Genomic DNA, 26,983 nt, shown 5'->3' with positions numbered 1-26,983 from the left:
TGGTGTTCCTGAGTGTTGGTGATTAATAACACGATGTACTTTTTAATAAGTTTTAATATTTTAAGTTAATAAAGTTTTGTAGAGTATTTGTTTGCTTTATCGAAGGTTTTTACTGAACATAACCTGTGAATAATTCAAGAGACTATTAAATTTTTTTCCTTGGGTCTTATTGGTAAAAAAAAAACTGGATTTATGAACAAATTGAGCTCCAGTGAGACTCCTGGCCTCACCTGTGTTCATAAGGTGAGCAGCCAGTGCTCAACGTACTTTCACTTGTGCTGTTTGATCAATTAAGTCAAATTGTGTCATCGAGAACATGAGCCTGTATTCATAGGTCTAAACCAGGACCAAGGAGGAGAACCAGAGCTTTGAAAGGCTCTACAAAAAAGTGGGGGAAAAACAGGACATTAAACAAACACAGTCTGTACTTTAACAGTCTGTATGACCCCTCCCCAACCCCTCAATCTGGGCACAGAATTGGTGCAGAACCTGGGTCCGCTTTGACTGCAGGGCCACTACCTTTGGTGAAGGTCAAGGGTAAAAGCCCATGGCTGTTCTTGACCACATCCTACAATGGGGTTACAGTAGGGTTAGGTGGAGGGCAAGTGGGGGTGGTCCTGTGGGCTACCTCACCCCAGCCAACTCATGTCTCTTCAGTCCTTTCAGGTAAACTAAAGACCTGCATAGCAAAAAGTAATTCATTTCAGTTATGTTTAAGGAGGAGGACAAGGAGTCGGTCCAGCAACAGAAAAAGAACACTGTCTGTAGAATGACGGAAACCGCCCATCACCCCTCCCCAGCCCCACCCCTTAGCTCTCTCTCTGCTGGCTGGTGGTGCTGGTTCCCCGGGACACTCGCTGCTCCTGCTCTATGGCCGGGGAGGCGGAGCCTACAGAAGGGGGCATGGCATGCACCCCCAGCCCAGGTGAGCCCCTGAAGGTGAGCTCCTGCGTGGGGAGGAGGGGCTTCAGGATGCTCACCAGGCAGAAGGCCGAGCCACTCTTGGGGATGAAGTTGACCTTATTTTTGTCTGGACACAGGAACTGCGGGATCTCGTGCGGTGGCCTGGGGCTGGACACCGAAGGAAGGAGCGAGGGAGAGCAAACATCGCGATCAGGCGCCACTCACACACTCGCACGTCTCTGTACTCTGCAGTTTCTCTTCTGAATTTCAGAGATGTCAGAAGTGTAACTATAGTAACGCCACAACATTACACACTTTTAAAGGTCTTACACTAATGAAGCACTAATTCAGAAGAAGCATAAACTGTTAGACAACAAGGAGGTGGCTCGCACCCACGACCATTTGTATACATGTATTCATGTGTGTGAGAAACACTCACGGTGTCTCCTCGAACACCTTGACTCTCTCACAGCCCTCGGGTGGCTCCCGCTTGAACATGTAGCTGTTGTTGGGTCTTGGGGACGAGGCGTATTTGGGCACAGGGGAGCTGGAACACGGCTCTGCAGAAACATCAGCACTTCTGTGAGGACATGCTCGATGGGGGGTGTGTGTGGGGCGCTGGCAGAAGACTATTGAGTTAGGTGTGTATGTGTGTGGTCACCTTTTTCCCGGCCGTCGCTCAGCATGTCTTCTCCGGGGCAGGGGCTTTCGGCCCCCATTTCGCTGGTGACGGTAACGAAGGAGGGCGAGATGGACTGGGAGCGGCTGCTGCTGTTGCTGTGGTTATTAGTCCCGCCCCCAGCCCCACCTCCCGACGGGGTCTGAGTGTCAATGCTGCGGGTGCTGCTGCTGCGATGTGGGAGTGGAGGGGGGGCACGGTGACCATCAGGGATGTCCTGCAGCTGTGGGGGGGGACATACACAGGAGGACTAGCAGCTACTTCACCATCAAGTTGGTCACTGCGGACCGAGTGTCTCGATGCCACTTACGATGAGCTGCTCCTCCCGCTCCGCCGGGTCGCGGATGATGATGCGCTCGATCTCCTGGTTCAAGCCCTCCACGCTGTTCCTGAAGCGCGACACCGTTGACTTAGAGAGGGGCACGGGGATCAGGACGCTCCTGGGAATCGGTGCCTGGGGGGGGGGGGGGTGATGGGAGAAACTGTGTCCTTTACCTGGGTTTCTGGACAAGTGCAGCATGGGAAGGAAGAAAGGAAAGGAGGGGGGTCCCTGGAACCTGCAGCTATGGGGACACGCTAGGACATGGAAGCTTTCCAAATGGAGAGAAGCGGGTAAAAGTGGGAAGCAAGGGTTCGAGTTCACGAAAGACGCAGTGCTCATTCCCTGAGGTCCCACACGTGCAGATGGTTGAACCTGGACAACCAGCGTACCTCCACAGCGCTGCCGTGAGCCACGGTAAATAACCACAGTGGCGCAGTTCGGGACACACGCTCATGCAGTACCCTCCTCCATCCAACTCATACATACCTTAGTCATACAGCAGTACAGCTTGAGCACAAAGTGATTCTACGCAAGAAACACACACACACACACACACACACGCATGCACAAAAACAGCAGGCAGAGCTGGAGTCTGCTCCCCTCTCCCTCTCTGCAGATTGCTGCGTTACATAACTCTGTTTCCCTGGCAGATCTGCTATCCCGTCCTGCGATTGGCTGTTGCCTTCCTGCTCCAGCCTTACAGAGAGCGCTCCAAAACCGCGCGCTCCTTGCCCAGCCTGTGGACATCCGCACCCCTCACTCCGGTCACCGTGGGCGTCCCATCACCTTGCACAGCGCACCTCTCGCCCCCTCGCCACTTACAGCCACAACACAAACCCCAATCCTGTGCAGTAGTGAAACCCCGCAGTCAGTCCCGTACATCCTGAGCATCCTCAACATTCCTCCGCATGTGTCCCATCCTCCTTCAGGACGTCCACACGGTGTGTGTTCAGTCCAGCACCGTAAATAACAATGCAGCACAAAGGACAGGACGGGACAGAGGTGCTCCTCAAACGAGTGCTTCCTCACCTTCGCGGAGGGTCCGCTGCCGGTCATCCTGAGCAGAGCTCTGGTGTTCCCTCCCTCTCGCTCTCCCTCCCTCCCTCTCGCTCTCCCTCCCTCTCCCTCTCTCTCCTCTGCTCTCCCCGTCTCTGATATCTATCTATCCGTCCATCCATCCATCCACTGCCCCCTCCCTCTGCGGCGCCACCTCTCTCTACCTCCCTCTCTCACTCCCACCCATCCCCTTCAGCTTAACGCAAGTGCGCACTGGCTCCGTACCGTGTTCCGAGGACCTCTGCCCCCCCTTGGAGCTGACTCCACCCCTCAGTAACACAGTTGGTGTCCAGGAGGTACGACACTGTCTCTGTACCGACCCCCGAAGGGGAGCAGCTCATCTGGTATTCGTGTCGGCCGTGCGTCTCATTGGTGACTCACAGGCGACATTTCTAACAGCAGCTTGCCTGCGATAGATAATGTGTGAAAATACGTCCGTATGGACGGACGGACGGACGGACACACACACACACACACACACACACACACACACACACACACACACACACACACACACACACACAGAGTACTCATCATAGACACTGGAATACTACTGAAGTGCTTCTGTTTAGTTGTTATATACATTTGTTTACCAAACACTATTTTTAAACAAATTAATCCATTTAGCGGAGGTGGATTCATATTGAAGCAGTGCACTCTGGGTAAACACTCTCCTCAAGGGTACACCCACGGTGCCCATCCAAGTACTCGCGTTCGTGTTTTCTAGTCTCCAGAGCAGCACTTTAAGCGCCGCTCCCGTTGTCCTGCGAGTCCACAAACGGAGGGGACAGGGACAGCACATCTCCGCAAACAGCGGCAACAAAAAAACGAGAGAAGACGTTTAACACATCAGTCTGTGATCAGCAGTATTAAAGGGTTAAACGAGGCCAAGGGCTGCGGAAGGGTATAGATGAAGGCGCTCCAACCTTTCGAACTGTCCCTTGCGTATGGGACACCTAAGCGCACTGCGAGAAGAGCTGCAGTCAACTGGGACGAGCCCTGCCCCTTTCCTACCCCTCCGCGTTCCTGTCCCCGTCTCCCAGCTTCCCGGGGCTGCGGTGAACTGGGACAGGGCTCGCAGAAACTGGGCCGTCTTCAAACTTAGCAGACATGTGACAAGCTGCCCTAATTTGATTGTGTACAGTGAGACATAGCCCCAAGTTAGAGGAAAAAACACACACAGGCGCCCGCTGGTGTTCAGTCTCGCTCGGTAACGAGCAGTCTGCGCTCTCAATATTCCGTCGCCACGACAATTTGATGTTGTGTTGGCGTGGGGCCCATAGCACCCAGGTGACCGACTCAGAGCCGCCATCCAACGGCTGCACCCTCCCGTGCCAAGAGGGGCGCCGTCGCTGCCCCTTAACGTCACTAAAGTTGATGGCGACAAGCTGCTCTGCTCTAAGTGAAGATGTGTAAGGGTGCCTGTGCACTGGGAGTAAACACTTGTTTACCAACAACATGCAGCCGTGAAGCCTTGAGCGCCGTAATGAAACCAGTTCCGTTGGATGACGCTGCCTCCTCCTCTCACTGCGGCTGCACAGTGAACTTTGTGTGTGTGTGTGTGTGTGTGTGTGTGTGTCCCTGCTGACTGCATTTTGCTCTCCTACTGCAGGTCAGAAGAGAGAAGTCCCTTTGAACCGCTCAAAAGCTCTAGAAGGTGGCCCGACCGCTGTGCCCTTTCACAGTAGGGTAAATGTAAGCGGTGTGGCCTGTGCGAAACGTTATTCAAACGGGGGAGACAGTCATTCCTCTCACACAACCACAGGGACACACTGAGCTACTCTCAAACACTCATATACACACACCCATATACACTGCACATCATTTCAGTCTGTCTGTCTGTGTGTGTGAGGTATAAAAATAACAGAAACCCATCACTATTCTATTCATCTGGGTAGCAGGTGACACAGTGATTAGAGCCGCCTTCCACTCAAAGGTCCCAAGTTCGAATCCCACGTCCTGCTGTTGTACCACTGATCCAGGTACTTACGCTGAATGAAAACGGTTTAAAAAAAATTATCCAGCTGTATAAATGGGTAACTCGCTGTAAGCAGCTTAAAATTGTAAGTTGCTTTGGAGAAAAGCATCAACGAAATGAATTCATGCACAAGTAGATGCAGAAACATCCCACGCGTGGGCTCATGCGCCGGAGACAATGGCAGGCATGGAACATGTAGGCAGGCCCATAGGAGGGGTGGGTTGAGGGGATCTACCCAACCAGTCCTGGACATCAATGATCTGTTCCAACTGAGCACTGACCCCCTACTTGTGGTTTCCTGTCTGAATGGACCACTGTCTCCCCACCATCGCGCACGCACGCACGCACGCACGCACGCACGCACGCACGCACGCACGCACGCACGCACGCACGCAGATGGAGCCTGGCAGGTCACTTGAGCTAAAATACACACTGGTTAGATAGACACCATGTGTACATAGTTTCTGGTTTGGTTCACTAACGTTGACCTCAGCGCAGCTTTCGCAACGCTCCGCGATTTCCGAGATGCAGATGGACCGGCTGCTGCACCAGTCCCCGGAACGAGACACGAGGCGACTGGTCTCAAACCGTCCGACGCCAGCTTGGACCTCATTTCGAGCCAGAGGTTGAAGGCTTTAACTAAACAAGTAGGTCATCTGTTCTAAATCTGCCTGCAAATGTAGAGACCATGAGAGGTGGGGACACATCTGTGACTGTTCCAGAGTCCGCCTCCAGGGGACAGTGTTGACACCTTTCCTGCTCTGACGAGTCCAACCACAGTTGAGTCCTCAGTATAACTGCAGACCCCAGAGGTGATTTGCTGCCAACAAGAAAACATGTGAAAGTCACTTCTATTCATTAAAAAGAAAAAGGGGGGGGGGGATCTACTATAGGAACTTATAACCCGACACTTAGGGTTAAATTACCAGTGTGGGAACTCATGGAAATAGCCTGGTTCATCTGGATAATCTCACAGTATAAATACACAGTTACCGGACAGGTGGGGTAACGGAATAACACTCAGTCTGGCCACACGAAGACAGGATAAGCACAAGTCCACCCTCGGAGGCCATACGTGCGCAAGATGTTGACTGGAGGACCAAGGGTGAATCCCCCCCCCCGACTTTCAGTCAGACGCCACATTTCGACCAACTCGTACAACCTGATGCAGGAATGCAGCGCCAGCACACATGTATTATAGTAAATTATTAGTGTGGTATGATGTGCTGAGGGCCCTACCACCAGGTGTAGCCGTGATGCCTGAAATAACTGTGAGCCTTTCAGATCCAGACAGTCCTGTTAAAAGCCCCCTTTCATTCCCATCTCTGGTAAATGCAGTGGAAGAAGCTGACTTTCAGGAGGTCTACATTTTTGTGCAGCTTTAATCTCTTTCACATGGTGCTCGACACTGGGCCCAGCTGCCAGGCCTCCATTCTGGCTCAGCTGCTGCATCCTGCCAAACTTCCACTCCGGCTCCACCCTTGCTTTACCCCTGCTTCCTGCCAGACCTCCATTGCAGCTCCACCTCTGGATCCTACCGGACCTCCATTCTGGCTCAGCTGCTTCCTGTCAGACCTCCAGGGCGACCACACCAGCACAACCCGTTGTCTTCGGTGTGGAACAGCACTTGTACTTTTTACATCACGTTCGTCATTCCGTCTTTCCTGACCCCATCAATGCGCCCTTTAACTCCTAGTCCCTGCTTCCTACACACCCCGGACAAGTACTCCAACCCCGTGACCCCTGACCTCTGCACCCTGCCCCCCACATCTCACCCACTCCTAACACACACAGTCTCCACAGCTGAGAGGCCTAACTCAGCCAAACCAAAGCAGTTGAGCTCATGTTTTTACTGGGGGATGGAAAGCGTGTGTGTGTGTGTGGGGCGGGGGTTAAGAAAACTAATTCAAGGAGGCAGGCATGCAGGGCTGCACCAATACATGAATACTGACATGAACAATCAACACTTTGCTCTCATTCTTCTTGAGAGCCCAAGTCCAGCTCTGTTAACTGAACAATGTGTGTTTAAACCCAGCAGCTGCCTGTCGTCCGAACAAGAGCACGGTGCTCCGTTAACCCCCCCCATTCCCATCCCCGCCATCCCCATCCAACTGGATCCAGACACGCTTCAGCACCCTCGGCATTTACCGTCCAAATAAACCCCGGCGCCGTGATTAACGGCCCGGCGTGCGTGCTGCTGCGCCCCCCCCATCCAGCTGCTGACCATTACATCTAACAGGAACCAGAGAGTGACCCCGGAGCAGGGAAAAACCAGGGTGAAGGGGGCTGCAAGAAGACAACAAGAGCCCAGCAGAATCGGAGGGAGCAGTGCCGATCTGTACGCCCATGTACGTTTCAATAAAGAGCTCCGTCCTAAACCCACCTTCATTGGCCACTGAGCACGCTGTAACGCAAGGTCGACTAGCTGGGCATGAGAACACGGCGGTGGGGGCGTGGGGAGCATTATTGTAACATGATCTCCCCGAAGACGAAAGCACATTGTTCTGTGGAGGGATTTTCTTAAAATCGTGAGACGCTTTTACTAACAACTTGGCTTGACCTCAGTACTCCGAAAGCAAATCAGTGAGTAAAGGCAGTAAAACGATGTTAGATGATTCTCACGAGAGTGAGCATGAATAAAATAAAACCCTTTTTTGGGATGAGACAATTTCTCGGATTTCCCATCAGCCTCCTGTTCGCTAAGGGGCTGGGAACTGCTTTGTGTTTTGACACCAGTTGGAGTTAGAACAAAAAGAACCCAACGGAGATCTGTATGAAAGTCGTTCTTGGAGGAACTGCTGCCGCGCGGGAGACTCAAAGACGCAACTTGTGCCTCTTCCAGGTCTTCTTACCGGGTTCCTCATCGCTTGCATTTAATCTCAGACGTTCAACCGCGGCGAAGGGAAATACGCGGCCAACCAACACTGCGCCGTGGTGACAGATGGTGCTTTGAGGCAACGCACGTGCGCGCACAAAAAGACGGGCGCGCAGCGGTGCCCTCGCCCGGGCCGGTACAGTAGGGGCCAGTAGGGGTCGAGCGCACGGCGCGCTCACCAACTGCTCGGCTCATTCATCGGCAAACACAAAACAAGCAGTGAAAGAGGAGCAGCCCCGGCGAGAGCTCAGTGTGCTGCCCATAATTTATTCCCCGTTTCCCCAGCCCAGAATACAGACCTTTAATACAAAACGAGGCTAAAAACGCCGCACCTGGCCGATTATGGCCCACAGAGTGTGCACGCGCACACACACGCACACACACACCCCCCGCATGTCTCCTTTTAATGAAATAAATTATTGCCAAGATCACCTCCAACAAACTCTCCTTGGGTCTGTTTTTAAATATTTCTACATTGGTGGGCAAAACAGATCCCACAAGTTTAGGAAAAAACCTCACCCCCACACACAAACACACACACACAGGCACACTTTCACAAGCACGAATACCACGGTACACGCGTTCACACGAACACTGATTCACACTAATTAAGCGTCAGAGGCAGAAACACTTGCAGCCCACACTGCGTCCTGCACAAAGCAACGTGTCCTGAAGAAAAGTCCCAAATCATCTAGTTCACGCGGCCAGTTAATGTGTGTGTGTCTCAGTTTGCTGAGTTGGTGTGTGTTTCTGTCACTTTGTCTTGGAGCATCTCTCCGAAATGGACTCACATGGTCACAGTGCTCAGTGCTGATGTCTCTGCCCACCACCAACCTCCCTAATTCAGCAACCTACAAGGTTCAGTTACCAACAGTTATTTACTCATTTACACAGCTGGGCTATTTTCCCAGAGCAAGTGAGGAAAAGTACCTCGCACAAGGGTACTATAGCTGGAGGTGTGATTTGAACCTGCGAGCTTGGGGTCCAAAGACAGCTCTAACTACTATGCTATCAGTTGTCCACACTTTTTTTTTTTTTTTTTTTTTTTTTTTTTTTTTAAAACCAGAGCAATTCTTACACCCTTCTCAGAGGTACTACAGTAGGAGATGGGATCAGAACCCAAGTTCTTTCATTGCAAGCTAAAGGTCTAACCACTATGCTAATAATTTCTTGGACACATAAGCCTAGATACTTGCTACGTGCTTACTGCTGCCCTAGCGGAAAGGGCCAGCTATGGCTGCTTGGTTGCAAATGATGGGGAATTACTGATTGCATGCGCACACTCACCTGCATGACACTACACTTTCTAATAAAATGGACCATTGAACGTGTGTGTGTGTGCATGCGTGCGTGTGCACATGCGCGCAGGCTTATCAGCGATTGGCTAATGGCAGCAAGGGTCTTCATGAAGTGGAACCAGTGACAATGGGGGTGTACAGGCTCACCCGTTACTGACTGATGAAAATATTTCTACCAGGACACCTGGGAGCGTAATTGTTAGAGCTGCTGCCTTTGGACACAGAGGTCGCACGTTCGAATCCCAGCTCCAGCCGTAGCACCCTTGAGCATGGTACTTACCCTAAAAATTTTTCCAGTAAAATTACCCAGCGAAATAAATTGTAAAAAATTACAGGTAGCTTAACGTTGTAAGTCGCTTTGGAGAAAAGCATCAGTTAAATTAATCAAGTGGGACAAATGAATGTGTGGGTGCACAGGCTCCTTTCTGATTGGCTGATGGCAGTAATATCGGTAGCAGAGCGAGTCCAGTGGTCGTGTGGGCTCACCTGTGATTGGCTGGCAGCAGTAATGTTGCCAGTGCAGTGGGACCAATGATCATGTGGATTCATGGGCTCACCTGTGATTGGTTGATGGCAGCATGGTTTCCATTGAAGGGAGATTTGCGCTCCTTGTCTCGGTGATGTCTGCTGCTGTGTTTGCTGCGCTGGAGCTGCTGCCGCAACTTGGCGATCTGGGGCAGGGACAAGAATGGCGAGAGAAAAGCGCCTAAAGGATTTATTTCAGTGCAATTTTTGCCATTTTTTTATACTTCATTACCATTCTGTTGGCCAAACATCATGCGCTCCTTATGCTAAGAATTTATTTAAAAGTACCTTCCATCTGGTGGTGAGAATGTCAACAACAACTTGTGTTGCAATTTTTACCAAACAAATTCCAGGAATACATATGATAGGTGTGACTTTAACCAATAAAACACCCCCCCCCCCCCCATTCCCGCATGCGTAACACATATTTAAAAAGACCTTGTATTTAAAGAACTTTCGCGAACACATCAGAGTACATCCCATCATGCTGTTGGTGCTTTGATGAACAGATAAGTGGTGACCGCCTTGGGCTCAGGGGAGCAAGGGAAGCACGGTCTCCGGCGTCCTCTGTCTCTGTCCTTCCACACATGAAAGACTGCCTTCGCCCATCACAAAACAGGCATTCAGGGGCAGTGTGCGGGCAGGGAGGGGCGGCACAGAGGAAAGGGCGGATTAAAGAAAAGACAGGGAAGAAGAAAAAGAAGAAAAGAAAAAAAATCAGCGGGACGACAAACCGTGTCATTTCACCACGGCGAGTGAGCTGACGTGCAGGGAAACGGAGAGCGTGACGTGAGGGAAGGGCCATGATGTGCTGACAGCCCACCGGTCCCATGACAGAGAGAGAGAGAGAGAGAGAGAGAGAGTAAGAACATGATGGGGCAGCATGACTGGAGACGGGCTGCAATGTGAGCTGCTTTCAGTCGCCTGATTAATATGGTAATGACATGGGGGTCCATGGAGCAGGCGAGTAAGGGCGAGTGTGTGACAGCAGAAGGGCACCCTCTAACTCCCAACCCTGCTGAATGGAACAAAAAGGGCCGATGGGTGTGCGTTCGGGGGTGGGGGCGGTCAAGGGGGATCGTCCCTGACCTCTTTCAGCTGGTCGGTGCTTCCCCATGAGGCTGAGCGCTTGTGCGAGTTCCTCCTCTTCTCCGAACACTCATCGGCCCAGGCGCTGGGAGTCTGCAAGGTGAAGGGAGAGAGAGAGACACTTAACCAGTGCGAACCTACAGCTTTTGGGGAATGCCCGTGGTCAGAGCAAAGCGACCGAACGAACACGTATGGCCGAAACCACGTGTGCCCTGCCTGCCTTTTCCTCTTGTTACTCACTTAGCTGACACCTTTTTCCAGTGCAACTTACACTGATATACAACTTATTTACCACTTATAATTATTTATCCATTTATACAGCTGGGTAAATTTCACTGCATCGGCATTAGGCGAGATTCAAACCCAAGTCCTGCAGGTGCTCCACCCCCTACATCACTTGCTGTCATTATTTCCGTGTGCTAATTTCCAAAGCATGGGGCAAAAAATAAGCATCAGTGTCAAAACTGAAGTTCACTTCATGGCATAAATGCAATGTTTTGCCCCCCCAAATAAAAAAATAAACAGAAATAAAGAAGAAACTAAACTACAGAGGGGGTGAGATTTGCAGGTCCTTCTAATCTGAGTGTTAACACCTTACCAGCTGAGCCTGTGAAACTTCACTCAAGTGAGATTCGCAGAGCTCCCCCATGCCGGCACCATCCGCCGTCCCCCCCCAGTCACACACAATCACTGGGCCCAGTGAGGCGGAGGATGGGAAGGCCGAGGCAGCGGGGGCCGGGCAGGAGGTGAAAAATAAACTCAGACAGACCGTTATACAACGTCTCGGCCATTCCCTGTGGACTCTCCTCAAAAGTGACGCGCTGCCGAAAACCCCGTGGTGGGCTGGGGGGGGTCAGGGGGCCTGCGTTGGTGATGGATGTCCATAGAATTGATTCTCATCACACTTGGTGGGAGCGGTTCTTGCATAAACAAAGTTGTACAAAAGGTAAAAACTGCCCCCCCCGCAGCAGAGACTAATGAGGGTGTTGAACACATGGCAGAAAAACGGAGGACAAGGCCCTGTGACAACATCCTCCTGGTCTTCGTGGAACTGGCCCAGCATCTCGTCCCTGCGGCCACAGAGGAAGTTACAAGCTGCTCCGAGACGACGGCTCTTCGCCCAGCCCATGAAGACCCATGGTGGTGCACAGTGGTGCCGCCGACACCCTCACACGCGTCAACTGGAAGCACCATGATGCAGGGGGGTTAGTGGGAGAGAAACTTCCTGAAAAGCTGGGAGCCAAAGAGCTTTGGAGCCATGAGAACATTCCCACTGAAGAAAAATATCTTTTAAATCACATGGGACACAGAAGAGGACAGCGAACTGATACTGCGTTATACCTCCTCCTGCTTTTTGGGGGGGGAGGGAATCACTTTCCATTCATTCATCCATTGATTTCCATCACCTGAACAACCTGCATGGTCGCAGTGCTCCAGAGACTATCCTGGAAGCATAAGGCATGAGACAGGGTACATTCCAGATGCAGGGCAATGACTGACAGACAGACAGACACGCACGCACGTATGCTGCTGGAGTGTGGGACCGTGTTTCTGGCCCTGGAACGAATAGCATGTTTCAGAGCCCCATAGCTCTACAGCAGGACAGAATAATGCAAACACAAACTCCCAACGTGTTCCAGCTCCAGCCCTTCCTGGATTCTGGCCACAACGATAAAATAGGGAAGACTTCGCTTCAGCTTGAATCTCCCGAATCGTCGCAGTGACTTGAGGTAACATGCAACGTGCCCAGGATGGGTCCCCGTGGGCTGAGCGCCTCCGTCTCAGGGAGGGATCCCATCGAACACGTGACAAAACACAAGGGTCTCAACTGCCTAAATTCAGTATCGGCAGGGGGGTCTTTTGTCCAGTGTGTGACCCCTGCGTGCTTCAGGCCCGCTATTTGTTCGCATTTTCCCATTCCTTTCTAAGCCGAGCGCAGATAAGAAGCCTTCGGAAGAGTAAGAGGCAGGGAACAAGCATTCTGAGGACGTCCCGGAGAGGAAACTGCGTTGTGGGCGGATCCTCGTGGCTCGGCATGCAGCAGAACCGGTGAGGACAGGAACCTGCCCAATCAAAGGCCTGGTCCGGCGAGGATGACTGGGAAACACACCACAGCGCTTCCCACCCATCCATCCGGACTTTCTTTCCATTCTGGTTGCTGTCCTGCTGAAGCTCCCACTCGTTTTCATGCAAACTGCTCTTCAGTTTATTCCTCTGCAGCGATCCAAGAAGCTTCCGTTAATACATTTATTACTGTACCCTACAACGCCCTGCTCTGCCACTGGCCACTTGGTGAGGTCCAAAAACCAAGTCTTGATTCTCAGTTTTGGCCCCAGTGCAATAGAATGAGCTCCCTCTGTCCCTCAGAGCTGCTGAATCCCTCCAAGGGGTCTCAAACCCTCTATTTCAAACACATTTCCCTCCTGAGCACTTAACATCTTTGCATGTCAGTGCTTGGCCACCTGCTTCCTTGGCCTACGCATTTTTCCAATGGTCCATCACTTTCTCACACAGCTAATTGAATACAAGTGTCAGGAAAGCGCGGGGGGGGGGGGGGCATCAAAACAAGCTGTGCTTTAAAAATTGCGTGTTCGTATCTAGGGCCTCGGCCTGTTTGACGCACTTTAGTTTTGTCGGTTGCATGTCTCTACCACATGCACAAACAGTAAAAGAGCGGCACTATAGATAAGCGATCAGGATTCGTCCATCCTGAGTTTTATGCAGCTACTCGTGCGATGAACATCGGTGCAAAAAGTGGAAAGAAAAACTAGGTTTACTTAAGGATCACATGTCTGCAGCCATGTCTCTTTCTCTTAACGTAATGCACAAATTGTACTTTCTCTGAGATGTACTTCGCTTTGGAGAAAAGCGTCTGCTAAATGAATACACGTAAATGTAAGTGGAGCAAGCGCAGGGCATGTCTGGCCTCATTCGCTCACAGGACACAAAACGCAGTGTGTCTTCCTCGTCTAGAGACACGTCTGTGCACGCCTCCAACTGCGAGAAGATAAACACGCACAAGACGAACACGGTGGCGGAGAAAAGCGCACTCTTCACTTCTTCCAGCTCCGTGACACATGATGTAACGCTCTGTGTTTGCTCTGCTCTGCAGGCCTCCCTCTCTCCCACCCTCCATCCCTTCCTCTCACCCCCCAGAGGCAGCGCTATTTCAGCTATTTCCTCCGCAGGACAGGCCCAGTTCCAACGCAAAGGGTCTGGCCCGGTTCACACAAGGCCGGGATCCAACTGCCCCTGCGTCCGAACCCTATGCTTTCATGACGGGCCTGTCAAAGGGCGGACGCTGGCGCCTTGCTGTGTGTGACTGTAGCAGGGGCTCCGATCGGGTGAGGTGGGTATGTACACACACACGTACACACACACACACACACACACACACACAGCATCTGCAGTCCAGCTCCACTGGCTTCCTTGCCGCTGCAAACCCAGCTGAAAGCGGGCAGTGAGGGCACCTCGCTCGGGGGGCTGTGACTGGTCCTGTTGTCCAGCCGGAGCGGGGCGACAGGAGGCGGCAGCGTCGGCGCACTGCCAGGGTCCGCTTCCTCCTTCCCACCAGTGTAGGGTTTCCAGGGGAGTGTAGCGGCCCACACCACAAGTAGCACTCTGTTCAGCAGCTGTGCGGGGGAGTGACACCACCCCCTCCTCTCATTCACTCTCTTGCACAGACACACACACCCCAAGTATGAGCTGTGTTTCAGCCCTGGGGCCTTCCCTCATGCTGGCATGCACAAAGCACTTCCCTCATTCGGTCTCACGCACCTCCATGAGTCGGCCCGCTGATCCTATCGAGCCACTCACACACCGAGTGTGGTCAACGTCAGAGCCAGGGTCCGTGCCCCACACACACACACACAGACACACACACACTTTTCACAGCCTGCAGGAGCTCTCGGCCACAAAGAGAGAAGAATGAATGACAGCAGCAACATGCGATGCTGGCAGGTGAATGGGGGGGACGACCCTCCCTCTGGAACACACTCACGACGGGCCATGGCATTGAGCGCCCACACCGACAGCGCTGCACCGAGCTCTTTATGGTAGTTACAGTGCCACACAAGGGGTTCTTTGTGTAGCTGGGGGTCTGCGAGGGTCCACATCCCTCACTGACTCGCTGATTTGATTTAATGACCTTCGTAGAAACCCCAGGGGAAGCTCTCGGGAAAGGTGAAGCCAGGAGCATATTCAACAGGGGAAAAAATCAGCTCTAATATTACTAATCACCTGCTAAAAACTATATGGAATGCAACAGAACGTGTCACCGCTCTTATTATTATTAACCATTACAGCAAATTACAATGTATCAGCTGTACAGCGACACACAAATGCGCACATCATGGTGTTCGCAGTGTTGCCGCTTCATCAAGCCTACTTACAACAGGAGTGGGATTTGAACCAGCAACCTTCGGTACTTTCAAACACCAACTGGCTGAGGAGCAGTTAAGCGTGCTCACTCAGTGACGTTGGCGAACTTGCCTCAGTGGGGTACGAGAGCTTGTGTCACCGATGAGGAACCTCACCTGTAGGCTAAAGAGCTGCAGGTTCAGCTCTCAGGGTCACTTTAAATCTGCTGCATTTCGAAGCATTTTCAGTGCTACATTTTTAAGATGTTTGGTTTGCATGAAAGAAAATGTGCAACATCATTAACTGATTTTAATTTGATTCAAACACCAATAGCCCTCTGTCCAATGCAGGGTCACAGTGGTCTGGAGCCTATCCTGGAAATTTAGGGCACAGGCAGGGTACAGCTGGATAGCACGCTATTCCATTGCAGATGATATAAAACGTGGAGCTTTATTAAATATAAATCAGCAGTGCGCATAATGTGTAATGGAAACTGTTACTCCTGTTCCAAGGCTGATGTTCTTGTGCTGATGACGTTTGCAAGGGAAGGTGAGCGTTCGACACAGATGGCGCCTGTGTTCCCACACACCTCATCGGTGCCCCAGAACCCCACCACATGTGCAGCTCCACCCTAAATGCTGTCACCCAAAGCCTCTGCACAAACTACCCATCATGCCCAGTTGTCACCATCAGCTGCGACCAAAAAAAAATGCAGACAAGAACGTCAAAAAGGTGGAGAAGTTCGGAGGTGGGCTGCGAGGGGCTCTGTCTCCGCGCATGTGCTACTTTTGGAAAAGTCTACCAGTTGTGCATCTCTGGAGTCACAATCAGAGGAGGTGCCAAGTGGGTTTTTCCACCGAGCCACACAGACGCGCACAGCCTGAGGATACCGCGATTTACTCTAAAATGGGGAAGCAGATATGCAAGAGCTTTGGCCCTGTGTCCGCGGTAGCACCGGCAAGTCCCACAAATGACACCTGAACCAGTGTAACCCCAACCTGCTCTCCAAGCTTCTGCACAGCAGCACAGCAAGTGGTGCTGCTGTCTCACAGTGCCTGGGAGGTGCAAGAGGATGTGGGTTCAATCCCCGCTCAGTCTGTGTGGAGTGTGCATGTTCTCCCCGTGTCTGTGAACCCAGCACCTTGAGGGAACCCACCCTCAAGGTGCTCTGGTTTCCTCCCACAGCCCAAAGACATGCTGTTCAGGTTCCCCCGTAGTGTGTGAGTGACAGACAGTGTTTGTGTTCAAGTGATGTGTGGAGTAGTGTATCTAGCAGTGTAAGTCACTGCAGTGAATAAGGTGTGTGGGCTGATAACACTACATAGAGTTCACTGGAAGTCACTTGGGAGAAAAGCATCTGCTAAACCACACACACACACACACACACACACACACACACACACACACACACACACACACACACACACTGAAACCGCTTGTCCCAAACGGGGTCGCAGCAAACCGGAACCTAACCCGGCAACACAGGGCGCAAGGCTGGAGGGAAGGGGGACACACCCAGGATGGGATGCCAGTCCGTCGCAGGGCACCCCAAGCAGGACTCGAACCCCAGACCCACCAGAGAGCAGGCACAAGCCAAACCTGCTACACCACCACACCCCTCATGTGCTAAATAAATAGAAGTAAATGTCACCGCTCACTCTGTCTCCATGTGTGTTTGCGGTTTCAGCGGCCCACACAGCAGCACAAACGTACCTGGTACTTGGGACACCATACAAGACCCCGACATGCTTGTGTCCTTTCTGGGAGTATAGGCCACCCCAACCCCAACTAGCCTCACCAGTCCAGAAGTGAGGGTGTCAGGGGGATGGTGGGGGACGATTCATCTGAAGCTCAACATACCCGGTTTCCAGAACAGAAAAAAGACCAATGGGGTTTCAGGCCCTCTGTCCATTTTCATACCTGCACAAGAGCACAGGACTTTCTCCAGCAGGGTTTCCACATTCCATTTCTCAGGCTGCCTGGTTGTCTGTCGCACTCCCGGCTGACGACATCAATCCCACAATCCCCACTTTGCAGTTCCCAAAACAGATTACAGTGAGAGCTTCCAAGTCTTTGTTGAATTTCCATTTAAGAAAACCAGATTGTCAGATTTTTTTTCAACAGACTAGACATCTTTGCATTAATTTATAAATATGTGCTTGTGTGTTTGTACTTGCTAGTGAGCGTGTATGTGTGCGTTTCTCACACACTCAGACAGACACACACATGAATATTATATATCAATCACCAACTGCAGACTCCCTGAGCTGCTTTACTGGTGTTTGTTTGGTTACCAGGTCCACCAGCACAGCGCCATGGCAACAAGCCATGGAAACGCAGCTCACATGGACTCTAGTTGTTTTGGCAAGAAGCTGCCACGATGGAGCGCTGTAAACTTATTCTGAATTCCACAGCCATCGATTCCTGCGCCCTTTAGCCCCGTGATGGAAGGAGCAGGGGTTTGAGGAGGAACCCGTCAGTAGCCCCCCCGAACTGTCACTCTCGAGCAATATTTTGTGGTGTATTTGTCACAATGTCTTCCATAATACTGGGCAGGACCTGGAGCCTCAAAGTGTCCAGCTGCCATTGTAGGAGAGGCCATGCTGTTGCACCCTTGAGCATGGTACCTAACCTAGACTGGTGCAGTAAAACGCTCGGCCTTTGGAATTGCGTCCGTCTGGAACAGTAAGGATAATGAGGAAGAGAGCGGCCCAAGAAAGGAGGGAAGCGAAAGAAAGACAACAGATGGAGTCTGGAGAGGCGGAGAGCCCCGCTTGAGGAGCAATAGTGCAGAGTGAGCAAACACAAACAGCATGCGACCTCCCTGGAGATACACACTTGCCGAGGAAGAGGAGGAGCCCCCCAAAGAAAAAAAAATCTGCCTTTTAAAACTGAACACCACTAAGTTTTGTGTAAATAAAATAAGAAAAAAAAAAGGAGAAAGGAAGCGGTGAGTGCTGCGGAAGAGCTCTGGGAAAGAATGCAGTTATCTGCCTGGCTGAGGACCAGGTTCGCCGGAGAAATGCCCCGCTCCCCATGTCTGAGCGTCTCTCCAGCGGGCCGCTCCGCCCTTCCTTTCCATCTGCCCGCTCTCCGTCCCTCCATCCATCCATCCTTCCATCCATCCATCCGTCTGCGCAGACATCCCCTGCTGCTCCCGCCTCCTGTTTCCATCCCCCCAATCTCGCTCTACGGCTTTGCCATAACCTCTGCGGTCCATTCATGGTAATAGGGTGCGTGCACCAAGAAGACTGCAGCCACACGAGCACGCGCACACATACACGCACACACACGCACACGAACGCACGAACGCACGCACGCACGCACGCACGCACGCACGCACGCACGCACGCAACAGTATAATGTGAAAAGCTCCATCTCCCGGCCCTGACGTGATGCGAGCACCCTGTGAGCAGCGCTCCCGTACTCCTCTGGGGTCACAGGGACACCAAAACGGATCTGTCCATGCTTGGGGCTCTTTGAACACATTTACATTGATTCATTTAGATGCTGCTTTTTGTAAAAAATGTTGAGCTACTTGCAATCATTCAGCTATTTATACAGCTGGGTAGTTTTACTGGCGCAATTTAGGGTAAGTAGCTTGCTCAAGGGTACTACAGCTGGTGGTAGGACTCAAAGCTGTGACCTCTGGGCTCAAAGGCAGTAGCTCTAACCACCACACTACCAGCTGTCCTGGACACAACTGCAAGTGCTGAGTGGGTATGACTTGAGCTCAGCTCAAACACCCGGGTCGCTCTGTCACGCCACAGCTCCCATTCTCCCTCCTTTCGGCAGAGGAACAGATGCAAAGGGTCCTTTGGGTGCCCGGGGCTCTGAGTGCAGCCTGCCTTGTTGCTAAACAATGGGATCCGTGTGGGCGCGGACCCTGGGGGTTTGGGGTGGCCCGAGGGGCCCGAGCCCTACCTGTGTGGCTTTGTCCCTCATGCAGGGCGCGCAGTAGGCGTGGCAGCAGTCCCGAGGCCAGTGGCCCAGCAGATAGGGGCCGGTCAGCGTGTCCAGGGAGGAGGTGCGTCGGATGCTGGTGCTGGAGGTGAAGCAGGAGGACCCAGCAGAGCAGGATGGAGCAGTAGCCACAGGAACCCTGGGCTTCTCTGCAGGGAGGAAGGGACGGGAGGGAGCAGGAATAATGGAGAAAAGGTGAAGGAAAGGACAGCAGGAAATAAAGAGAAAAGTTTTTTGAACAGATAACAGTGGAAATTGTAAACACTAACATTTATTATACGATTAAAATGTTTAGTGTGACCACACTATTGTTCTCGCTCTCATGCACACAGGCACACACACACACAGAGCGCGTCTGCACACCCCCCTTTTGCAATGAATCTGATTAGCATATGAGTAGCTGTACCGGGGGCGAGGCGTCCACATACGGGTCCACTTGTCTTGACCTACATTTTGTGAGACTCTACGAGTAATTATCCCCCAGGCCTGTCCCTGGGCGCCGCATAGCACCCCCACCCCCAAGCTTTCCTTTGGCCCCAAGGCCGCCGAATGCCCATCAGGCCGCCTGCCTCCTGTCTCTCTCTCTCGCTCAATCTGGCTGAATCTCGGTTTCTTAAAGGGAGCCTTAGAGCCCGAGAGGAGAAGACCAAAAACAACGCCCTCCTGCCTTCCTCACCATGGCCCTGCTGTCCAAGTCTCACTAAGGGACGCGCCGGGAATGAGAAAAACAACCGTGACAGGAACCTTCATCATCGTTCCCACAGCACTTTCTCCACAAGGCAACGGGAGCACTTTCTTGTGTTGTCTGGTAAGGGAGCGAACCGAGCCTTGGACAGTAGAGACAGCAGGTGGTGCAGTCATTAGTGGGTTTCAATCCCACCTATGACTGTAGTACCCTAGATGAAGGTTCTTGCCCCAAAATGATACACTAAAAATTACCAAGCTGTATAAATTAGTAAATGAATGTATGTTGTGTATACAAATCTGAGTAAGTTGCTTTGGAGAAAAGTGTCAGCTAGATTAACAGGCAAAATAAACTGCAGTGCTCTGCTGCGGCCAAGCTTATGGTGGGAGTGACCACTGCAGAATGTGGGGAGATGTATGTGCACACCTTGCATCTGCCCTGACGAGGAGCTGTGCAGACATGCTATAAAGCAGAACGGACACACAAACACAGACACTGTGCACACGAGCTTCACACAGACACACAGTGCAGACACATGTACACATTCAGTTCAGAAAGTTTTTCAAGACCTGTGGGATCAAACAAGTGGGCAGCAGAACACATCCCTCTTGCCTTAATGGACACCTTTAGAAATTCAGCATCTACCCTGGTCCTCAAAGGCTGCAGAGTGTGATAGATTTTCACACAAATTCAGCCAGCAATTATCTGGAGAAAAGGCACAACAGGTAGGGGATGGAGGGCTGCGTTCCCTCATATGTCAAGCAAGTGTAATGTACCCATGAACATACACCTTTCTGTATACAAACAACCTGCACTGATTATATGTATTTCTTAAGAATCTCACCCATCACATTATTTATATCCAATACTGCTGCTATTTTGACTTCTGTGGTAATTCTTCTGAAATGCGCATATAAATATGCTGGGCAGCATTGTGGCACAGCGAGTAGGACATGGGTTCGATCCCAGCTTGGTCTGTGTGGAGTTTGCATGTTCTCCTCATGTCTGCGTGGGTTTCCTCCCACAGTCCAAAGACATGCTGTTCAGGTTCCCCATAGCGAGTGAGTGACAGAGAGTGTGTGTGTTCCACTGATGTATGGATGAGTGACCCATTGTAAGTAATGTATCTAGCAGTGTAAGTCACCTTGGTGAATGAGGTGTGTGGGCTGATAACACTACATAGAGTTCATTGGAAGTCGCTTCGGAGAAAAGCGTCTGCTAAAGAAATGTAAATATTACTATAAATAACTAGCGTCTGGATAATGTCTGATAAAAATTAAATGTATGAAAGAGTGTATACTACACAAAATTTCTAGTATGTGCAAACCCACATGGCAAATAATGCCAGAGTCTATCAATTTACACTCACTGGCCACTTTATTAGGTACATCTGGTGGTGGCAGTGTAATGTTGGGGGCAGGTTTGCTTAGCACCCATTAGGTTTCTTGTACCAACTGAGCATTTTTGAATTTCATTGATTACCAAAGCATTGTTAGTGACCAGGTGCATTCCTTTATGGTCAGCCTAGCTGGACATGCCATGTCACAGAGCACCATCTCAGGATGGTTCCACAAACATAATAGTGCTTTTACTTTACTTCTTGTGTCCTGCACAGTGCACACCTCTGAAGCCAATAGAATATCTTTTTTTGAGGTGGTGGTGATGGTGATGTCTGCAGAAGAGCAATCTGCAGGAACTGTGTGAGGTTGTTAACCTAGTGTGGATGAAGAACGTTGTGGAATGTGTCTAGATGTGGAAACTAAAGAGAATAGCACCTGCTACTAGCTAGGTGTACCTAAAAAAGTTGCCAGTGAGTGTACATCAGTATGTAACTCCACTGAGCACAACTCAGAATATTTTTGTCCCCCAGAATCAGACAAATTATGTCCTTGATCTGGAAAGTAAGTCACCCAACCTTGTGTTTCAGGTGTCAGAACAGCTTAAATAACAATATGCTAGGTGGTAGCGTACTGGTTAGAGCTATTGCCTCTGGATCCAAAGATCGCAGGTTTGATTCCCATCTCTGCCTGTAGTACTGCTGAGCAAGGTACTTGCCCTAAATTGCTCCAGTAAAATTACCCAGCTGTATCAATGGGTAAATAACTGTAAGCAATTATTAATAATTGAGACGTTAACATTGTAAGTCGCTGTGGAGAAAAGCGTCAGCTAAATGAATAAATATAAACATGCACCGCCGACAGTCACACGGACCAGACAGCGGTGAAGCACATTCGCTGCTAAACTCCCAGGCGCTACGTGGTCGTGTTCTTTTAAAACAGAACACTGATTAAAACCTGAGACGGTGTGCTGACAGCTCATCACGCACTGCTCCTTCGGTGGTGGTGGTGGGGGGGGGACTTATCAGCACAGCTCCACCTGTTGTTTTGTCTGTCAGCCTTGTTTCTCCTCTCAGAGGTGAAGGCTAAACTGCATGTAAAGAAATCGCAAAGATAATTCTCTCTCAGCCCCCAACGTGCCTTCCTGCGTCGACAGCCAAAAAGAGACCGTTTCAGGTCCCTGGATGTGGCATCAAATGCGGCAGTCTTGCGGTCTTCCAAGCCAGTGAGTGAAATGTCAGAAGCAGAAGTTGCTCTTTTCAAGCTTCGGACGGTTAAGAAACGCAGCTGCTACGTGGGGCTTTAACCACTTCCTCCAGGAAGCTCTGCTGCGGTTCAAAGACCGCAGGAGGGGAACCATGTTGGACCGCACGCTGCTGTAGCATGGCAAGGTGTCGTGACCACAGAGCAGAGGAATGCAGCACCGTCGCTATCGGCAACGGCTCATCTGCTTCCACCATGCGTCCCATCTCAGAGTCATCCTCAGCGACGCTGTCAGCAGCCTGGGAAGGACTGACTAGCTGCACTACGGCTGAACTCGCTGGTCTCCGAAAGCTACAAAAGGAGAGGCAAATGCAGGAAGTCCAGGTGCAGGGGACAACAGGAGGAGGGGTTAATAAGGAGTTAATACGGACAGCACGGTGGCACAGCGAGAAGCGCTGCTGTCCCGTAGTTCCTGGGTGGTGCAAGAGGACGTGGGTCTGTTCCCCGGTCAGTCTGTATGGAGTTTGTATGTTCTCCCTGCATCTGTGTGGGTTTCCTCTGGGTGCTCTGGTTTCCTTCCACACTCCAAAGACATGCTGCTCAGGTTCACCCTTAGTGTGTGAGTGACTGAAAGCGTGTCTTCCACTGATGTATGGATGAGTGACCGAGTAAGTAGTATATCTAGCAGTGTAAGTCACCTTAATGAATAAGGTGTGTGGGCTTATAACACTACATAGTACCCACTGGAAGTCACTTGGGAGAAGAGCATCTGCTAAATAAATAAATGTAAGGAGCCCCCAGATGAGGTCCCTTGAGTTAGTGAACAAAAATGTGCTCAAATAGTGATCCCTCTGTTTATTTCATCTAAAGAAATGAGTTTTAAATCTGTAAACACTTTTAATTGATTACCTAATTGGGACACCATAAAGGAACGGTTATTTCTAAAAATAAAGCGGAGGTAGAAGGATAAAGGCAGTAATGTAGTGGTAATCTGGCCCTCATGTGTCACCGTGTGCAAGCAGTCTATCTGGGAGGTGAAGGGGTGGGAACCCCTAGTGGACCTTCACCAGGAAGAGGACCTCATCCCTCTTAGTACTGGGATGCCAGCAGGACAGGAGGGCATTTTTCGTAATCTCTGACCCTGTCCTGTCTTGTCCCTGAACAACACACAAACACAGAGACATCTACATTTATTCCTTCCACTTAATTACACATTTCCATAGCTGGGTAATTTTACTGGAACAAGTATCTTGCTCAAGGGTCATACAGCTAGAAGTGGGATTCGAACCTGCAACCTTAGGGTCCACAGAAGGCAGCTCCAACCACTTAGCTATCAGCTGCCCCCCCCCACACATACAGACACACCTGTCAGACCATAACCACTCTGACCAGGCCTGACCATGTACAACAGCTCATCATCCACAATTTTATTTAAGCAACTGGATCTTTAACCACATCTCTTCAAGGCTCAGTTCAAGTCCCACCCCCTCCCCCCCAGTCCTGCAATTTGTTCCCTCTGTTCCCACACTTGCACAGCCTCCTCCAAGCAGCTTGTGACCAGAGGTTCTGGCAAGAGAACAGAGCTCAGAGAACTGGAGTTGCCAGCATTGTTGTAACAATTTGACTGAGATATTTACTAACAGAATCCTGTGATGGACTGACACCCTGTCCAGGGTGTACCCTGACTCGCACCCTGTGCCTCCAGAATTGACTGTGGACCACCGTGACCCAGCACTGGGACAAGCAGTCACTCAAACTGGATGAGAGAACATTTCTGTCCTTCACACTACGTGAAATTGGAACGTCCCTTTGTCACTGCGGTACACAAGGTGGCGCGTTGTAGCTGAGGATCTGGAGACGGGGGGTGTGAAAGGCTGCGTTTATATTATCTGGCCAGTTGACAGGCATTCTTGAAGCCCCCCCACAATTTCACCCTCCACCCCCGTTCTGTTCTGCATCCACTGCACTGAAAGGATCTTTGCCAGTGTGTGTTCATCTGGAAAGTTAAAGGACTTTCCAGGGACATGAGCAAACCCACAGGCTCATAGTGGGATGGGAGAAAGCGGCACCAGGAGGCCACAAGGAACGTGCCTCGACTTGGAGCTCAGCTGAGTGAGCTGGGCTGTGATCTGTTGATTCATGTTTACGCACACACCATGTGAGCCAGGGCAGAGCGCCTACCAGATGCTGCCAAGAGCAGGAACAGGAAGCCGCGGATCAGCCATGTGGTTCGACTTTCTCCAAAGCCATCCTCCGACCAAGATTGGGTAGATGGCCTCCTCTCCAAGCCAGCCTCCTAACTCATCAAATCTAAACAATCTGAGTAAAAAATCCCTAATAGGGTGGAGATGTATTAATCTACACACACAAGCAAAAAACCTGCATGTGTGACATGGTGGCACAGCAGGTAGCACTGGTGCCTTGCAGCTCCTGGGGCAGGTTTGAATCGGGCTCAGTCTGTCTCCCCCTCAGCACTTTAACCGCAAGGAGAAGTTGTTTTTATTGACATTAGTTTGTATATGATGGGGGGAAAAAAAAAAAAACACATCACCACTTTAGTGTGCACGGGCACACACACACACACACACACACACACACACACACACACACACACACACACACACACACACACGTTTCCAGTGCTTGGAATACTGGCACTGCGGTTTGCCGTGTGTTACCGGACCTCAAACTGACCGGTTTCTACAATTTTTCTCAGCTAAACAACTTCCCTTCTCAGAAGTCGTATCTGAAGCCACCTAGGACGGTATGATGGTGAGCAGATTCACCCAGATACCTCCGATTTTGCCACTAGGCTACGGGTTTGAGCCCCATGAAACACTCCTGGTGTCATTCAGTGACACCAGAAGGTGCAGTACCTCTGCTGCTCTGTTGGCTGAAGGTGACGGTGCTTACGCAGGAGGGATGTAAACAGCTGAGGAGTGAAGAGACCCTGAATAAGAGGCACTGAACGCTGCGCTCTTATGGGAACCACGGCAACGGTCCATCCACTTCTCATAGAAGCCATGGTTCTGCGATGCAAAAACTGCAACAACCAACCGTTCACCCAATGACAGCTGATGCTTGTGTGTGCAGTCATCACACCTGTAGACTGTGTTACCTGTGCCACCCTCCACCTTCCCAGAAGAGACACCGACCACCCCTACCCCTTCCGGCCACACGTACCTCTGCAGAGGGGCGAACTGGGGCTCCTCCTCTCTGGGGACTGCCTGCTGCTCTGCTCGGGGGAGCCCCGCTGGGGGGGGTGCCCTCTGCCCCGGCCCCCCAACGATGCTGATGATGATGCCGATGAAGAGGAGGAGCAAGACTGTCCCTCGGAGCAGTCAGGCAGCCACTGGGGCTGCAGGGTGGGGGAGGGGCACGGGGACCCCCCGGACACGGCGCTCGGGGACGCGCAGGGGCCTCTGCCATGCGCCTGGGGGAGTCTGCTGGCCGATGACGACACGTGGGCCGCCGCGGGCGGCCCTCCCTTCGCAGGACCAGCGCTCGTAGGAGACGACGGAGACGCTCGCGGAGCCACGGCGCGAGGGGGACTCCGGCTCAGTGACGTAGACGCGCCGCTGCCGCTGCCTCTGCTGTTACTGTGAGCGGCACTGCGCGTGGGGCTGCCGCGTGTGGGGCTGCCGCTTCCCCCGTCTGTGGCAGCGTAAGGCGACCTCGCCTGTAGGGGGGGCTGCGCCTGTGTCTGGGGTCTCAGCTGGAACGGAACTGTGGCCTTCATGGGCAGCAAGCGGCCCGCGGTGCCGACACCAGAGCCACCGCCGGGGCCGCCCACGCCACCGCCGGCGGCGCCACCGCTGGAGGTGGGAGACTCGTTCCTTCGAGCTCTCTGAGACATGATTTTGTCCGAGAACAACGTTCTAGTCCAACGGCATAATAGTGCAAAAACGACTAGTTACAACATCTGACTGTCTGAAACCTTATTTCGGGAGCGCTTCCGTGGCTCCCCGGCTGTAAACTCCATACAGTGTCCTAGCCAACGAACTCCACTCCAGTGTGCTCAAACCCCACGGACACACCGTGACACCAGTGAAACTAGTCACTCGCAGCAAACACACCACCACCGAGCGAGCCCCTCCCACGGTGAGTTCCTCCGCCTTTCATTGGCTGAACTAATGTTGCTCAAACTTTTGATTGGATCCTCCACAAAGCTCCACCTTTCGCCTGCTTAAAGATACAGGAAGCGCGCTCAGTCACCAGACGCACAACACGTCCTTGCCAGCCCCTCCTATAATTAGCTTTGAGGGCTGCTTCTTATTGGCTCTGCCGGAGTTACTGAAACTTCTGAATGGATATTCCTCAAAGCCCCGCCTTCCTCGTCTTAAAGGTGTACACTAACTTAGAAGGAAAACTCGCTCAAGTAAAACAACAACGCGAGAAAAGTACCCAAAATTAAGATGCTGTCATTTCATACACTTCATGTGGCCTCCTCTTTGGAAACCAACTACATACGCCTGTTTGCCCATATGGTGAATTAAAGAAGTTGCTGGAAGCTGGGTGCTGAATGCAGCCCATCTGTACATCTTATTGTTTACAGAAATATGGCTAAGACTTTCACAGAAAGTCCCACTTATTATAAGTCCCACTTATTTAATGTACATTAAAATCTACAAATTCGACCGACAGGATAAAACGACACCCGAATAACGAACAAGTTTTTGGAAAGGAAGTCCAAAAACACACAACTTTTGTT

The 26,983-nt window shown here is 51.5% G+C and overlaps 1 protein-coding gene across 2 annotated transcripts; it reads right to left on the bottom strand.

Annotated features, from left to right (window-relative positions):
• LOC108942463 (protein FAM117B-like) lies at positions 1–26,341 on the bottom strand. Of its 2 annotated transcripts, XM_029258199.1 has the most exons (9): positions 25,456–26,341; positions 19,009–19,196; positions 10,726–10,818; positions 9,669–9,782; positions 1,893–2,036; positions 1,565–1,805; positions 1,343–1,463; positions 981–1,071; positions 1–679 (listed from the first exon to the last, which is right to left on the bottom strand). In XM_029258199.1, exons 1-9 carry the CDS (start codon positions 26,126–26,128, stop codon positions 644–646), a joined length of 1,701 nt encoding a protein of 566 aa, XP_029114032.1. In that variant the 5' UTR covers positions 26,129–26,341; the 3' UTR covers positions 1–643. The 2 variants fall into 2 exon arrangements, with proteins under 2 accessions (XP_029114032.1, XP_029114030.1); XM_029258197.1 differs by having other exon boundaries at positions 1–1,071.
• Positions 26,342–26,983: the final 642 nt, after the last annotated feature.

Source organism: Scleropages formosus, chromosome 14 (assembly GCF_900964775.1).
Source record: "Scleropages formosus chromosome 14, fSclFor1.1, whole genome shotgun sequence".
In the NCBI taxonomy this organism is placed as follows: domain Eukaryota; kingdom Metazoa; phylum Chordata; class Actinopteri; order Osteoglossiformes; family Osteoglossidae; genus Scleropages; species Scleropages formosus.
Note: the sequence above shows the minus strand (reverse complement) of the source record. Positions and strands in the feature narration are given on the sequence as shown.

Coding starts and splice junctions, on each gene's coding strand:
- LOC108942463 (XM_029258197.1), bottom strand. CDS start 26,128: ATGTCTCAGAGAGCTCGAAGGAACGAGTCTCCCACCTCCAGCGGTGGC. Junction 10,819..19,008: donor TGAGGGACAAAGCCACACAG/GTAGGGCTCGGG, acceptor TTCACCTTGCAG/ACTCCCAGCGCCTGGGCCGA. Junction 1,806..1,892: donor AGCGGGAGGAGCAGCTCATC/GTAAGTGGCATC, acceptor CCCCCCCCACAG/CTGCAGGACATCCCTGATGG.